The sequence below is a fragment of the Nerophis lumbriciformis genome, linkage group LG26 (assembly GCF_033978685.3).
Source record: "Nerophis lumbriciformis linkage group LG26, RoL_Nlum_v2.1, whole genome shotgun sequence".
In the NCBI taxonomy this organism is placed as follows: Eukaryota; Metazoa; Chordata; class Actinopteri; order Syngnathiformes; family Syngnathidae; genus Nerophis; species Nerophis lumbriciformis.
Genome location: NC_084573.2, coordinates 25150001 through 25165668, shown reverse-complemented (window position 1 = coordinate 25165668; position 15668 = coordinate 25150001). Strand labels below are relative to the sequence as shown.

Sequence of the window (15668 nt, the reverse complement as noted above, 5' to 3'; positions counted from 1 at the left end):
ATCCCTACCAACAGTGAAGCGCCACAAGAAAAAAAAGGTCCTTTTGTTTTTTTGTTTTTGTTTAGTTTTTTCGAACACAACCAAACTATTTGATGTGGTCCCACAATTCTTTCAGAAATAATCTTTAACTCCACCTTATCTCTGAACCCTAATGAAATACGTTTTCCAACCTATTTCATTTCCATTCATTATTTTCTGCTTTACTACCCTTTTTTATGTCCACGTTTTTTCTCTTCTTTTACTCCTCTCTTGTGCCTTACAGTCATTTTTTTTTCCCTTGCTCATTTTCATTGTGCTTTCCATAACGGCGTCATTACCGTTTTCTAACCGAGTCGGCCAAATTGAAAAAGGCTAAATGAGTTTGTTTCTGGGATAATTAGCAGTAACGAGGAACACAGGAAGTTAATGGAAACGATTTGCCTCGTTAAAGGCAACTTCCTGTTGCAACTGATTGAAGTTCTTATTTCAAAAAACAAAGCGACCACGTAGAGCACGCAGGGGTGCTCTGATAAGGAGAAAGGTGTGTGTGTGTGTGTGTGTGTGTGTGTGTGTGTGTGTGTGTGTGTGTGTGTGTGTGTGTGTGTGTGTGTGTGTGTTTGGTTACCACAATATTAGGACACTGCTCACAGGTGAATACAACCCTGCATAATATTTAAAGGCCTACTGAAACCCACTACTACCGACCACGCAGTCTGATAGTTTATATATCAATGATGAAATCTTAACATTGCAACACATGCCAATACGGCCGGGTTAACTTATAAAGTGCAATTTTAAATTTCCCGGGAAACTTCCGGTTGAAAACGTCTATGTATGATGACGTATGCACGTGACGTCAATAGTTGAATCAGACATTTCGGAATAGGTCGGTCGCCAGCTTAAATCGTCTTTTTTCATCGCTAAATTCCACGGTATTCTGGACATCTGTGTTGGTGAATCTTTTGCAATTTGTTTAATGAACAATGGAGACTGCAAAGAAGAAACCTGTAGGTGCGATCGGTGTATTAGCGTCTGGCTACAGCAACACAACCAGGAAAACTTTGACTTGGATAGCAGCTATAGCAGCTTGGATAGCTATCCGACGCTAGCCGCCTACCACATCGATGATCGGGTGAAGTCCTTCGTCGCTCCGTCGATCGCTGGAACGCAGGTGAGCACGGGTGTTGATGAGCAGATGAGAGCTGGCGTAGGTGGAGAGCTAATGTTTTTAGCATAGCTCTATCGAGGTCCCGTAGCTAAGTTAGCTTCAATGGCGTCGTTAGCAACAGCATTGCTAGGCTTCGTCAGGCGGTACAGCATTAACCGTGTAGTTACAGGTCCAGAGTTTGGTAGTATTGTTGATATTCTGTCTATCCTTCCAGTCAGGGGCTTATTTCTTTTGTTTCTATCTGCATTTAAGCACGATGCTATCATGTTCGCTCCGTAGCTAAAGTGCTTCACCGATGTATTGTCGTGGAGATAAAAGTCACTGTGAATGTCCATTTCGCGTTCTCGACTCTCATTTTCAAGAGGATATAGTATCCGAGGTGGTTTAAAATACAAATCCGTGATCCACAATAGAAAAAGGAGAGAGTGTGGAATCCAATGAGCCCTTGTACCTAAGTTACGGTCAGAGCGAAAAAAGATACGTCCTGCACTGCACTCTTGTCCTTCACTCTCACGTTTTTCATCTACGAATCTTTCATCCTGGCTCAAATTAATGGGGTAATCGTCACTTTCTCGGTCCGAATCGCTCTCGCTGCTGGTGTAAACAATGGGGAAATGTGAGGAGACTTTCAACTTGTGACGTCACGCTACTTCCGGTACAGGCAAGGCTTTTTTTTTATCAGCGGTCAAATGTTTCGAACTTTATCGTCGTTGTTCTATACTAAATCCTTTCAGCAAAAATATGGCAATATCGCGAAATGATCAAGTATGACACATTGAATGGATCTGCTATCCCCGTTTAAATAAAAAAAATTAATTTCAGTAGGCCTTTAAATATGACATCATATTGCATCTTTTCATGCAAATATTAATGTTTGTGTACACAACACTGACAGACATGAATAAATAAGAGTCAATAGCATTTATGGAACATGGATTTACGAACTTAAATGGTTTTTCAACATGGTTCGTAAATCGAAAAGTGTGTACAGTGAAACAAAGTTCCCCGTAAGAAACGATGTAAATATGATTAATTGGTTTTAGCCTCGACAAAAGTCCATATTTTAATAAAAGAATGTACACTTTGAAGACACTATAATGCAGGTGTGTCAAACTCGTTTTCATTGAGGGCCTGTGCATTTTACTGCATATGGGCTTTGGTGATTTCTGTGCATTCTGTCATGATGAAGATGTGTACACATTTCTTGCGCGATAAAGCAAGTTTGAGTGTGCTAAAACCCTCAGAAATGTGTTTTTCCTATGAGTGGTAATAAAGTATAATATGAAGACGAATTTCATCATCTTAGCAGGGGTATATTAGATATTACAATAATTTGCTTTGTTACCTAAAAAATAAAGTTCAGATATGGATGTTTTGTTCAGATTGTTTAGCATGTACAGTACAGTGGAACCTTGATATACAAACTTCATTGGTTCTTGAACAGGGTTCTTAAAATGTAAATGTTTGTATATTGATGCAAGTGCTGCCATAAGAAACAGTCTTGATAAAACTTCATATTTTAGTAAAAGCTTTTACGCGTTAAACACAATACACAGCGCTATACAGTGCTGTGTACCAAACAAACATTATTTTTAATAATACAATCAAAAACAACTACTGTAGGTGAACTGTCTTTCTATGCAGCCGTAATGCCGACACACACACACGCGCACACACACACACACACACACACACACACACACACACACACACAGTCGCTAGCCTTGTGGTGCACTCACAGTTTGAATTCATAAAACTCCTTAAATTTAACTGCAAGTTCGCTACAATGATTCAGAATTAAAAATAAAATCCACTTGGCTTTGTTTGTTAATCTTCTTTGGGGGCAGTGTCAAGAAGGCTGTGGATACTTCCTGAATGTTTCAAACCACACAGTGGTTGTCCATTGCTTTCTTTGCACTCATGTTGAGTTAGCAAATGCTGTAACAAGGCTAAAAAAAAGAAAATAACAATGTATCACAGTCGCTATCAACAGCATTGTTGTGCTGACCTAATGAGAACCATAGAAGGATCAACCTGCTCACAATGGATGTGCTGCCGAGCACAAAATGGCTGCGCTGCGAGGCACACACAATGGGTGGATGACACGTTTGTACACTGAGACAAGGTTCATACACCAAAGCGTTATTTTTATTCGATCTGTGGTTCATAAATCTAAGTTTGTACAATGATGGCTTTGTAAATAAAGGTTCCACTGTACAGTATTATTTGACCTACTTTGTGTTGGTTTTAGTATCTTTCATGACCAAAATGTATCAAAGTGGCCTCTACATCATGCAAATTTTCTATATGCGGCCTTTACTGGAAACAGTTTGCTTTATCGAAAACGTTTTAATTCTCAAAAAAAAAAAAAGTTTAAACCTTCCTGTGTACTTAGGGGGTAGTATTGTAATTTGAAAAACAAGAAAATATCGTCTTATAGACATAATTTCTTCTGGCATTGGGACAATAACGTTTTATGTGGTTGTGTGGTTGCTGCACAGAACTGCCAAGACAACACAGAGGGCGATCGGTGTGAGCGTTGTGCTCCAGGATTCTACGGTGTGGTCCGAGGGTCCCCTGATGACTGCAAACCTTGCGCTTGCCCCCTCACCTACCCTGGAAACAAGTACATGCTGTCCTCTTTACAAACATAATCATTCTTTTACTTCATATTGTTGGCGTAAATACTATATATCCTCAACTTGTGGACTATCATGGATGCTGTCAAATGATACCTCACCTCAAACACAGGTGATTTCACGTGGTGGTCTTAAGTACCAGGACTGTACCAATGACCGCAGCATAACTATTCTATTCAATTTGGTTAAATTCTTTCTTAATAATAGCCATAATGCAATAGCACGCTGAAAATGTGGTTAGTATCGAGCACGTCTGCCTCGCTGCCAGGTGGTTTTGGGTTGGAATTGGCCTGAATCGCACCATGTGGAGTTGGCCTGTTCTTCCTGTGCTTGTGTGGCTTTACTCAAAGATACTCTGGTAAATTCTCCATACAAGGTTCGTACGGTCATGAAAAACCTGGAACGATTTGAATCTACATTAAAAAAACGTCTTTGTGGTCTAAATAATACCTATTTAGATATGCTTTGGTGTACATTTTGCACCAAAGCTACTTTAATAACCCGTTTTTTTGTTCGCAAATAGTTCGATTCTCGGGGCGTTCCCAGATTGCAAATGAAACCACGGCCCACACTCTCAAAAGTATCATAATTTATCTTTTGAAAATGTACACTGTTTAACTATATACTCTGAAGTCATTACAGCTGTTTTTTCCCCCCAAAACGGTCAAAAAATATGTTACATAGATTCACCCGGTCACAACATTAGGTACACCTGCACACTAGCCAATAGGTACAGATTACGGCTGGGCGATATGACTGAAAACTGTATCAAGATGTAAGTGTTTTATATCGGTCTACCGATATTGATATTTTTTTATGATCTATTCAAAATAAGGACCAGGAGAAAAATATATTCAATATAAAAATTAATTAAATACATTTTTATTTAAAATGTAACCTTCTTATGATTATAATCCTCTCAGCTATCAAGGCAGAAATGAAATGTAAGCACAAGCGCTAAAGTCCCCTCATCAAGAGAACACTACAAATTCTAGACAAAAAGCCTCTTAAGTATCATTATTGTAACATTTTAAGTAAGTATGATATTTTGGATTTAGATAATTATCAGATATTCATGGATGCTTGCCTCATCTTTAGAGTTCTAAATAAACTTGCTCCCCCTCCCTTGATAGAATTTGTTATTAAAAAAAATAGCAGTCAAGTAAACACCACAGCTGTGACCAAAGGGGACTACAACGTACAAAGGCGCAGGACTCAATTTGGCCAAATGGTGGGCTCTAAAAGAGGCATACAGTCATGGAACAGGCTTTTAACATTTAAAACTGCACTGAAACAGTGGTTGAAAACTAATCAGACATGCATGCACAATTAGATTATTCACTTGTTTTTTTGTTTGGTTGTTTTATTTTTTTGTTCATGGTCTGTGCTTATGGTATGCTTGTAATGTGTAATGTCTTGTGATTTATGTATTCTTTTGTATCATGACCTGTTGAATGTTTACTATATTGACCTGCCTGAGGACAACGGATGAAAATGAGCTATTGTGCTAACTCCGGCATATTTACATTGTTGCTCTATGTCAGGGGTCAGCAACCCGCAGCTCCGGAGCCGCATGCGGCTCTTTGATCACTCTGATGCGGCTCAGCTGCATACTTGCCCCCCCCCCCCCCCCCCCCCCCCCCCGATTTTTCCGGGAGGTTTCCGGATTTCAGTGCCTCTCCCGGAAATCTCCCAGGGCAAACATTCTCCGATTTTCACCCGGACAACAATATTGAGGGCGTGGCGTGATGGCACTGCCTTTAACGTCCTCTACAACATGTCGTCGCGTCCGCTTTTACACCATGCTATCTGCGTGCCGGCCCGGTCACATGTAGTATGCGGCCTCTGCTTACACACGTAAGTGACTGCAACGCATACTTGGTCAACAGCCATACAGGTTACACTAAGGCAGGGGTCGGCAACCCGCGGCTCCGGAGCCGCATGCGGCTCTTTGATCGCTCTGATGCGGCTCAGCAGCTTACTTGCTGAACCCCCCAATTTTCCCGTGAGACTTCCGGATTTCAGTGCCTCTCGCAGAAAACTCCCGGGATTAATATTCACCGATTTTCACCCTTACGGCTATAATAAGGGCGTGCCATGATGGTACAACATTTGGCTCCCTCTAAAATCTGTATTAACAGCGTGTCAGCCCAACACTTGTTATACAATATACATCTTCTGCTTGCACACGTACTTGACAGCAAGGCATACTTGGTCAACAGCCACACAGGTTACACTGACGGTGGTCATATAAAACAACTTTAACACTCTTACTAATAATGCGCCACACTTTGAACCAAAACCAAACAAGAATGACAAACACATTTCGGGAGAACATCTGCACCTTAACACAACATAAACAGAACAAATACCCAGAATCCCATGCAGCCCTGACTCTTCCGGGCTACATTATACACTCCTGCTACCACCAAACCCCGCCCCCACCCCAACCCTGCTCCCTCACACATCAACCCCCCCCCCCCTCTCTCTCTGTGCGTCGGTTGAGGTGGGCGGGGTTTGGTAGCGGGGGGGTGTATAATGTATCCCGGAAGAGTTAGGGCTGCATGGGATTCTGGGTATTTGTCCTGTTGTGTTTATGTTGTGTTACGGTGCAGATGTTCTCCTGAAATTTGTTTGTCATTCTTGTTTGGTGTGGGTTCACAGTGTGGTGCATTATTAGTAAGAGTGTTAAAGTTTTTTTTTATACCGCCACCGTCAGTGTGACCTGTGTGGTTGTTGAACAAGTATGCCTTGCTGTTACCTACGTGAGCAAGCGGAAGCCCCATTCAACGTGTGGCTGATCAGGCACGCTGACTGTAGTGGGTGCTATATGCTGTACCATCACGGCACGCATGACGCTGACAAGCGCCATTCATTTAAAACCCGCGTGCCGCACCAGCTTTCAAAGTCCACATAGAGGTGTGGGCAGCGTGTCTGAGACCCCTGGTTATACATAGCACAAAGCAAAAAAAAAACTTTGTATGCAGTGTTATTTCATTTAAAATTTCAAAAAATTTTTGCGGCTCCCATTGTTTTCTATAATTTGTGAAACTGGTCAAAATGGCTCTTTGACTGGTAAAGGTTGCCGACCCCTGCACTAAGGGTTGTGATATAATCAACTTTAACACTCTTACTAATATGCGCCACACTGTGAACCCACACCAAACAAGAATGACAAACACATTTCGGGCGAACATCCGCACCGCAACACAACATAAACACAACAGAACAAATACCCAGAATCCCATGCAGCCCTAACTCTTCCGGGCTACATTATACACCCCAGCTACCACCAAACCCCAACCCCGCCCACCTCAACCGATGCACGGAGGGGGGTTGGTGGTAGCGGGGGTGTATGATGTAGCCTGGAAGAGTTAGGGATGCATGGGATTCTGGGTATTTGTTGTGTTGTGTTTATGTTGTGTTACGGTGCGGATGTTCTCCCGAAATGTGTTTGTCATTCTTGTTTGGTGTGGGTTCACAGTGTGGCGCATATTAGTAAGAGTGTTAAAGTTGTTTAAACGGCCACCCTCAGTGTGACCTGTATGGCTGTTGAACAAGTATGCCTTGCAGTCACTTGTATGTCTGCAGAAGCCGCATACAACATGTGACTGGGCTGGCACGCTGTTTGTACAGGTTGTAGAGGGCGCTAAAGGCAGTTCCATCATAGCACGCCCTTATTATTGTTGTTTGGGTGAAAATCAGCAGACATTGGAGAGAATAGTTGCTCTGAAATTCGGGAGTCTCCCGGAAAAATTGGGAGGGTTGGCAAGTGTGATGCTGTCAAGCGGCATTCATATAAAACTCGCGGGCAGCACTAACATTACATTTTCAAATTAAGGTGCGGGCTGCGTGTCTGAGACCCTTGGTTTATACATAGCACAAAGCAAAAAAAACTTTGTATGCAGTGTTATTTCATTTTAAATTTCAAAAGAGTTTTGTGGCTCCCATTGTTTTCTTCATTTTGTGAAACGGGTCAAAATGGCTCTTTGAGTGGTAAAGATTGCCGACCCCTGCTCTATGTTGATGAATATGCATTGTCCTAATTTAAATAAATAAATACATAAGGATGGAAAACACTCAATGTAAATAAAATTGTAAAATCCCATTGAACACTTAACAATAACCTCTTAAAATGAAGATGCAAAAATAAGTGTGAATAAAGTGCAACAAAATAGTGAAAAGTGTGACAAAGTAAACATAGATAAACCTGACAAGAACTATTTTCTGCAGGTTTAGTGCCAGGAAGTTACAGCTGTGCTCTAAAGGGTGAGCGTCGCGAATGTGGTGTGGTATTACCGGTCTTGGTGGGGATGAGCACCTTGCATAATTTACAGACCTCTAAATTTGATAGTATGGCTGGGTGGTATACCAGTATATTTTAGAAATAGATATGTATGAGAGACAATACCGTTATCTTTTGATGCTGCTTTTGATAGTTACTCCCGCCGTTTACCCGCGCTTCATTGAATTTCTTCACTTTGACATTCAGATCACTGGGCAGAAGTCACATCGCATCAACACGGTGTTTTGCGATGTTTTGTTTTAATTGTGTGAAAGAGTTCACCAGAGGTGGGACCAAGTCATTGTTTTGCAAGTCACAAGTAAGTCTCAAGTCTTTGACCTCAAGTCCGAGTCAAGTCCCGAGTCAAGACAGGCAAGCCCCGAGTCAAGTCCAAAGTCAAGACTGGAAAGTCTCAAGTCAAGTCCTAAGTCCTGCATTTTGAGTTTCGAGTCCTTTCAAGTCCTTTTAACCACAGACTAATATATTAACACAGATTGTGTATGCTTTTCAAACGCTGTATTTATTTATTAAAACAAGTGCATTTTAAATTGCAGGAATGAAGATTGTGCTGACATTGCACTTCATAATAGCACTATTAACCAGTCATTTTAAACATTAACTCATTCCTTTACAGAACAAACACATTGAAAAATAAAGTGCAAATGTACTTATTTGTACAAAAGTGTTAACATTGAAAAAACATGACATATACGTGAACATAACAAAAAAGTTGTACTTTTTATATGTCAGGGCCCTATGCTGCATTGCATTTGCAAAAGACCAAATTAGCCAAGAGTCTGTCAGTCATTTGTGCACGATGGGGGCGTAGTATGATGCTACCATGGCTGAAAACTCGCTCCACTGGAGCACTGGAGGCAGGCACTGCCAAGACTCTCATGGCCACTCGTAACAGTGAAGGAAGAGTCTTCATGTTCAATGCCCAGAACAAAAGGGGGGGGAGAGTTTTTTTGGGTTGGTGCACTACTTGTAAGTGTATCTTGTGTTTTTTATGTTGATTTAATTAAAAAAAGAAAAAAAATATATATATATTTCTTGTGCGGCCCGATACCAATCGATCCACGGACCAGTAGCGGGCCGCGGCCCGGTGGTTGGGGACCACTGAGGTAAACAACCAACAGTATGTCAGAAAGCTAGCTAAAACGGTACACTTATTCATAATATAGTATACATTTTAACTGACCTTTATTTGACTATTTTTGTCTTTTTTTAGGTGGCTAAAATACGCGGTGCTGCTGACCGCCGTCTAACGTTACGTGTGATATATTGACTAACGTAACCCTGCTTAAAAAAAATCACTGAACAAAAAGTATGAATAAGGTAGTGAACTGCAACAGATTCCCGTGTTTGCAATAACGTTATAACGTTAGCAGTGAGTTTACAGCCTCACTGATTTAACTACACAGCAAATAAAAGTCACGTTACTTAGCCAATAAACGTTATCTTACATTCAAAACTTACCGTTCTTTGTGCAACTTCAAATGCCGGACGAAGTTGGAAGTTGTTGCCTCTCCATCAGTCATTTTCGAACCGCATGTGTTGCATACTGCAAACCGTTTTGTGTTGACCACCTCGTAATTTTTATACCCAAACGAAATTATTTTAGGTATCATTTTTTGTTCACTGGCGTGTGGTTTGGACATGTCTTCTTCCTTGGTTGTCCTGCAATTTGATTGGATGAATGCTGTGTGATGAAAACAAAGTAGATCTAATTTGATTGGCTGTTGTACTGACAGCACAGCAGCTGACACACGCAACGCTGATAGACAAGTACACAATGAAAAATACGGAGCGCTCCCGAATAACTTTTTCATCTTTGGGTTTTGGGGAAAGTAGCAAGTCATGTCAAGTCATGTCAATTCAAAAGGCTCAAGTCCAAGTGAAGTCACAAGTCATTGATGTTAAAGTCTAAGTCGAGTTGCAAGTCTTTTTACATTTTGTCAAGTCGAGTCTAAAGTCATCAAATTCATGACTCGAGTCTGACTCGAGTCCAAGTCATGTGACTCGAGTCCACACCTCTGGAGTTCACACATATAAGAGTCCCCTGGTCCGTACCAGATCTCAGTCCGCTGCTAGGCACCAGCCGAGGAGACAGGGGTCTACTCTTTGTTAACCAGAGGCAACACAAACGGGTGAAAAGATCCAACAGAACAGCCGTCAGAGCCCACAAACTGCCGCTGCTAACTGCTAAAGCAAACATTGAAACCTCCCTGATGTCACACGTCGCTTGGCAACAGACACCGCCTTTTAAAGGCACACACACACGCACGCACACTCAGCGGTAATATGAAATGTCTCTCAACTTTACTACATTTATTTGAAGTTTTTTTTAAAGTAACGCAATAACTACTTTCCCTTAGTCCATTAGTAATTAAATTACTTTTAACGAGTAACTATAATTGCTTACTTTTTTAAAGTAATTTTTACACCACTGGTATTAACAGTAACGTGGTGTTGATTTAAATCTAAACACTTTGCACGTTGTGTTTAAAATACCAACATATATCGTATATTGCCATTAAGTTTTGGTCCCTATCGCCCAGCCCTACTTGATAGTTGATACTGTTACCTGATTGGCTGTTAGTGTGTCACTCCCACTAATCAGTGATCACTTCCTGTGTTGCTCGGTGCCTTTGTTCATGCAACCAACCTTGCTTTGCCACTTCACTTCCCGTTTCTTCCATTGAAAAAGGTAAAAAAATTATCGAATGTTTTATCGAACACATTTTTTATTGATATCGATGACATTTCTTTCACAATATACACTATATTGCCAAAAGTATTTGTCCAAAATGTTTTGGCATCCGGGAGCATTCAAAGTTCCTTTCACTGGAACTAAGGGGCCAAGCCCAACTCCTGAAAAACAACCCCACACTATAATTCCTCCTCCACCAAATTTCACACTCGGCACGATGCAGTCCGAAATGTAGCGTTCTCTTGGCAACCACCAAACCCAGACTGGTCCATCAGATTGCCAGATGGAAAAGCGGGACTCATCAGTCCAGAGAACGCATCTCCACTGCGCTAGAGTCCAGTGGCGACGTGCTTTACACCACTGCATCCCACGCTTTGCATTGGACTTGGTGATGTATGCCTTAGGTGCAGCTGTTCGGCCTTGGAAACCCATTCCATGAAGCTCTCTGCATACTGTACGTGGGCTAATTGGAAGGTCACATGAAGTTTGGAGCTCTGTAGCAACTGACTGTGCAGAAAGTCTTTGCACTATGCGCTTCATGCGGTATAGCTCGGTTGGTAGAGTGGCCGTGCCAGCAACTTGAGGGTTGCAGGTTTAATCCCCGCTTGCGCCATGCTAGTCACTGCTGTTGTGTCCTTGGGCAAGACACTTTACCCACCTGCTCCCAGTGCCACCCACACTGGTTTAAATGTAACTTAGATATTGGGCTTCACTATGTAAAGCGCTTTGAGTCACCAGAGAAAAGCGCTATATAAATATAATTCACTTCACTTCACTTCAGCATCCGCTGACCCCTCTCTGTCAGTTTACATGGCCTACCACTTGGTGGCTGACTTGCTGTTGTTCCCAAACTCTTCACTTTTCTTATAATAAAGTTGACTTTGGAATATTTAGGAGCGAGGAAATTTCACGACTGGATTTGTTGCACAGGTGGCATCCTATGACAGTTCCACGCTGGAAATCACTGAGAGCGGCCCATTCTTTCACAAATGTTTGTAGAAACAGTCTCCATGCCTAAGTGCTTGATTTTATACAGCGGGCCAAGTGATTAGGACACCTGATTCTCATCATTTGGATGGGTGGCCAAATACTTTTGGCAATATAGTGTATATTGATATTGTTTATGCGCCCAGCCCTAATTCAGACACTGCATATTTTTTTTCTATCAGCATTCACGTTGGCCTAATAATGCTCTTGCAACGATTAGATTGAAGTATTTTATTCCACCTTTTTTTGTGTTTTCTCACAACCCGAAGCAACCGTAATGTCCAAATATGTACAGTACATCCGGAAAGTATTCACAGCACTTTACTTTTTGTGATGATACAGCCTTATTCCAAAATGGAATACATTTGTTTTTGTCCTTAAAAATTCTACACTCAATACCCGATAATGACAATGTGAAAAGGTACTTTTAATACATTTACAAACTTAATATTAAAAAAAAAAAAATGGATGTGATGTTTGACAAAAGCCTAAACCATGATTTGTCCACCAAATGGATTTATATGTGAAACAGAAGTAAAGACTAAATATGTTGGAACTGAAATATAAAAAGAGGCATCTACAGTGGGTCTGGATTAGTTTTTGCCTTATCCCTCACTGTATTGTCTGCTCACAGATGCCACCTAGTGGTTGTTTGAGCACACTCGCAGCTAGGCCTGGATCGTCCCACTCCTTAATGCTTCAGTCACATGCAGGATTCTCACAGGAATGGGGCAAAAATACAACCTTACCTACTGTATGTGTGCTCGTCCTGTTTTTTTTTGTGTGTTTTTTTGCCTTAGAGGCACCGTACATTTCAGATGTAAATCTAATTTTACTTAGCATTCAAGGAAATGTATTATTATACCAGCACGCATGAGATGGCAGGAAATGGAGTACCTGACGTCCTAGATGTAGCCCAAATAAGTACCACAAGAACAAAAATATATACATAAAAATGTAGTAATATTGTTACTCGTAATTAGTTTCCAGTGGCTCAGATGAGAAAAAAAATATTTTGGTCATGGAAATTCAGTAAAAGGTTTTTGAGAAGTCATGAAGAACCCTGTCTCTGCAGTTAAGTCAATAAACATCCCCTGTCCACACTTTGAGGAAATATCGTAGAAGTTGAATTAACGTTTCCCAATACCTTTTCCATTTTGTGAAATATGTCTCTTTGTGTAGTTTTAGTCCATCGTGCGTGACGGAAGGCTTTGACGACTACAGATGCACGGCCTGTCCTGAGGGATACGAGGGCAAATACTGTGACAGGTCAGAAACCAACGTGTGCCCTAATGTTTGTCATGCATTTTTTCATTTACGTTTTTGGTGTAATTCTACTGATTGAAAATTGTATTATCATCATAACTATTGCTTTACATTTCAATTAACTTTCATTTACATTTTTTTTTTTTTTTTTTTTTTTTCACAAAAGCTGTCTTTGGTGAATTGCTCCTTACAAGGATCAGGCTGATAGACATGAACACACAATGTCCGCTTTGCCATTAGCTCCCTCTAAAAGACACCTTGTTCTCCTTTTTTCCCCCCCGCCCAGGTGTTCCACTGGTTACCATGGTAACCCTCGAATGCCCGGCGGTCGATGCGAGGAGTGTAAGTGTTCCTCATGGGGGGCGTTGCCCGGACCATGTGACCCTGTCACTGGCCAATGCCAGTGCACGGTCGGGGTGTCTGGGAGGTCATGTGACCAGTGCATGGAGAGGCATGTGTGTGGACCATCTGGCATCATCTGTAAGGGCTAACACACAAAACACAATGTTTAAATATATTTTTGATGTTCTTTATCTGATGTTTTTATTTTGAAAGCGTACATTAGTAAATTAGAATGGCACTGAGACAGAGAGTGCAGGTGTAACCCAGACCTGAATGGAGAGAAATGTGTGTCTTTTGATGCACCTAAACATAAACATTTCAGAGGACCCGTACACAAGAAAAGTTGTGACCAAAAAAAAAAAATTCAAAAAAAAATTGCAACAAACATTTTTTACAGCAAATATAAGATTTGCAACCAAAAAAGATTTGTAACCAAAAAAAATTGTTAAAACCACAAAAAGTATTTTTAACATAAGACATTTGCAGCTAGAAAAAAATAAGATTTTCAACCAGAAAACATTAGCAACACCAAAAAGTTATTTGGAACTCAAATACATTTGCAACCAAAAAAATGGTTTGCAACCAAGAAAAAAAGATTTGCGAACTAAAAAAATTTTTGGCATCAAAAAAGATTTGCATCCAAAAACCAGACAAATTTGCACCCACTTTTTTTCAAAAAAGATTTGCAACATGTGAAAAAATCGTAACCGAAAAATGATGTGCAACCAAAATATTTGTAAATATATTTTTTCAAATATATTTAACCCCCCCAAATGATTTTGCAACAAAAAATATTTGTAACTAAAAATATTTGCAACTAAGAAAAAAAGATTTGCAACCATAAAAAAACACATTTCCACAGAGCTGAAGAAAGTGGCATTGGGAGAGGGAAGTCTGGGCTTCCCTGCTTAGGCTGCTGCCCCCGCGACCCGACCTCGAATAAGCGGAAGATGATGGATGAACTTAAAACATTTTTTGCAACCAAAGCTTATATATCTGATATATATTATACAAACCCCGTTTCCATATGAGTTGGGAAATTGTGTTAGATGTAAATATAAACGGAATACAATGATTTGCAAATCATTTTCAACCCATATTCAGTTGAATATGCTACAAAGACAACATATTTGATGTTCAAACTCATAAACTTTATTTATTTTTTTGCAAATAATAATTAACTTAGAATTTCATGGCTACAAGATGTGCCAAAGTAGTTGGGAAAGGGCATGTTCACCACTGTGTTACATGGCCTTTCCTTTTAACAACACTCAGTAAACGTTTGGGAACTGAGGAGACACATTTTTTAAGCTTCTCAGGTGGAATTATTTCCCATTCTTGCTTGATGTACAGCTTAAGTTGTTCAACAGTCCGGGGGTCTCCGTTGTGGTATTTTAGGCTTCATAATGCGCCACACATTTTCAATGGGAGACAGGTCTGGACTACAGGCAGGCCAGTCTAGTACCCGCACTCTTTTACTATGAAGCCACGTTGATGTAACACGTGGCTTGGCATTGTCTTGCTGAAATAAGCAGGGGCGTCCATGGTAACGTTGCTTGGATGGCAACATATGTTGCTCCAAAACCTGTATGTAGCTTTCAGAATTAATGGCGCCTTCACAGATGTGTAAGTTACCCATGTCTTGGGCACTAATACACCCCCATACCATCACAGATGCTGGCTTTACAACTTTGCGCCTATAACAATCCGGATGGTTCTTTTCCTCTTTGGTCCGGAGGATATGACGTCCACAGTTTCCAAAAAAAATTTGAAATGTGGACTCTACAGACCACAGAACACTTTTCCACTTTGTATCAGTCCATCTTAGATGAGCTCAGGCCCAGCGAAGCCGACAGCGTTTCTGGGTGTTGTTGATAAACGGTTTTCGCCTTGCATAGGAGAGTTTTAACTTGCACTTACAGATGTAGCGACCAACTGTAGTTACTGACAGTGGGTTTCTGAAGTGTTCCTGAGCCCATGTGGTGATATCCTTTACACACTGATGTCGCTTGTTGATGCAGTACAGCCTGAGGGATCGAAGGTCACGGGCTTAGCTGCTTAAGTGCAGGGATTTCTCCAGATTCTCTGAACCCTTTGATGATATTACGGATCGTAGATGGTGAAATCCCAAAGTTCCTTGCAATAGCTGGTTGAGAAAGGTTTTTCTTAAACTGTTCAACAATTTGCTCACGCATTTGTTGACAAAGTGGTGACCCTCGCCCCATCCTTGTTTGTGAATGACTGAGCATTTCATGGAATCTACTTTTATACCCAATAATGGCGCCCACC

The 15668-nt window shown here is 40.9% G+C and overlaps 1 protein-coding gene across 4 annotated transcripts in view; it reads left to right on the top strand.

The window, feature by feature from the left end:
• Positions 1 to 15668, top strand: part of lama2 (laminin, alpha 2) — a 498600-nt gene that overhangs the window by 333787 nt on the left and 149145 nt on the right. For all 4 annotated transcript variants that reach the window (XM_061987117.2, XM_061987118.2, XM_061987116.2 and 1 more), the window contains exons 33-35: positions 3649 to 3773; positions 12954 to 13040; positions 13324 to 13517. In XM_061987117.2, coding sequence (XP_061843101.2) covers positions 3649 to 3773; positions 12954 to 13040; positions 13324 to 13517 — 406 coding nt within the window. The remainder of the gene's footprint in view (positions 1 to 3648; positions 3774 to 12953; positions 13041 to 13323; positions 13518 to 15668) is intronic.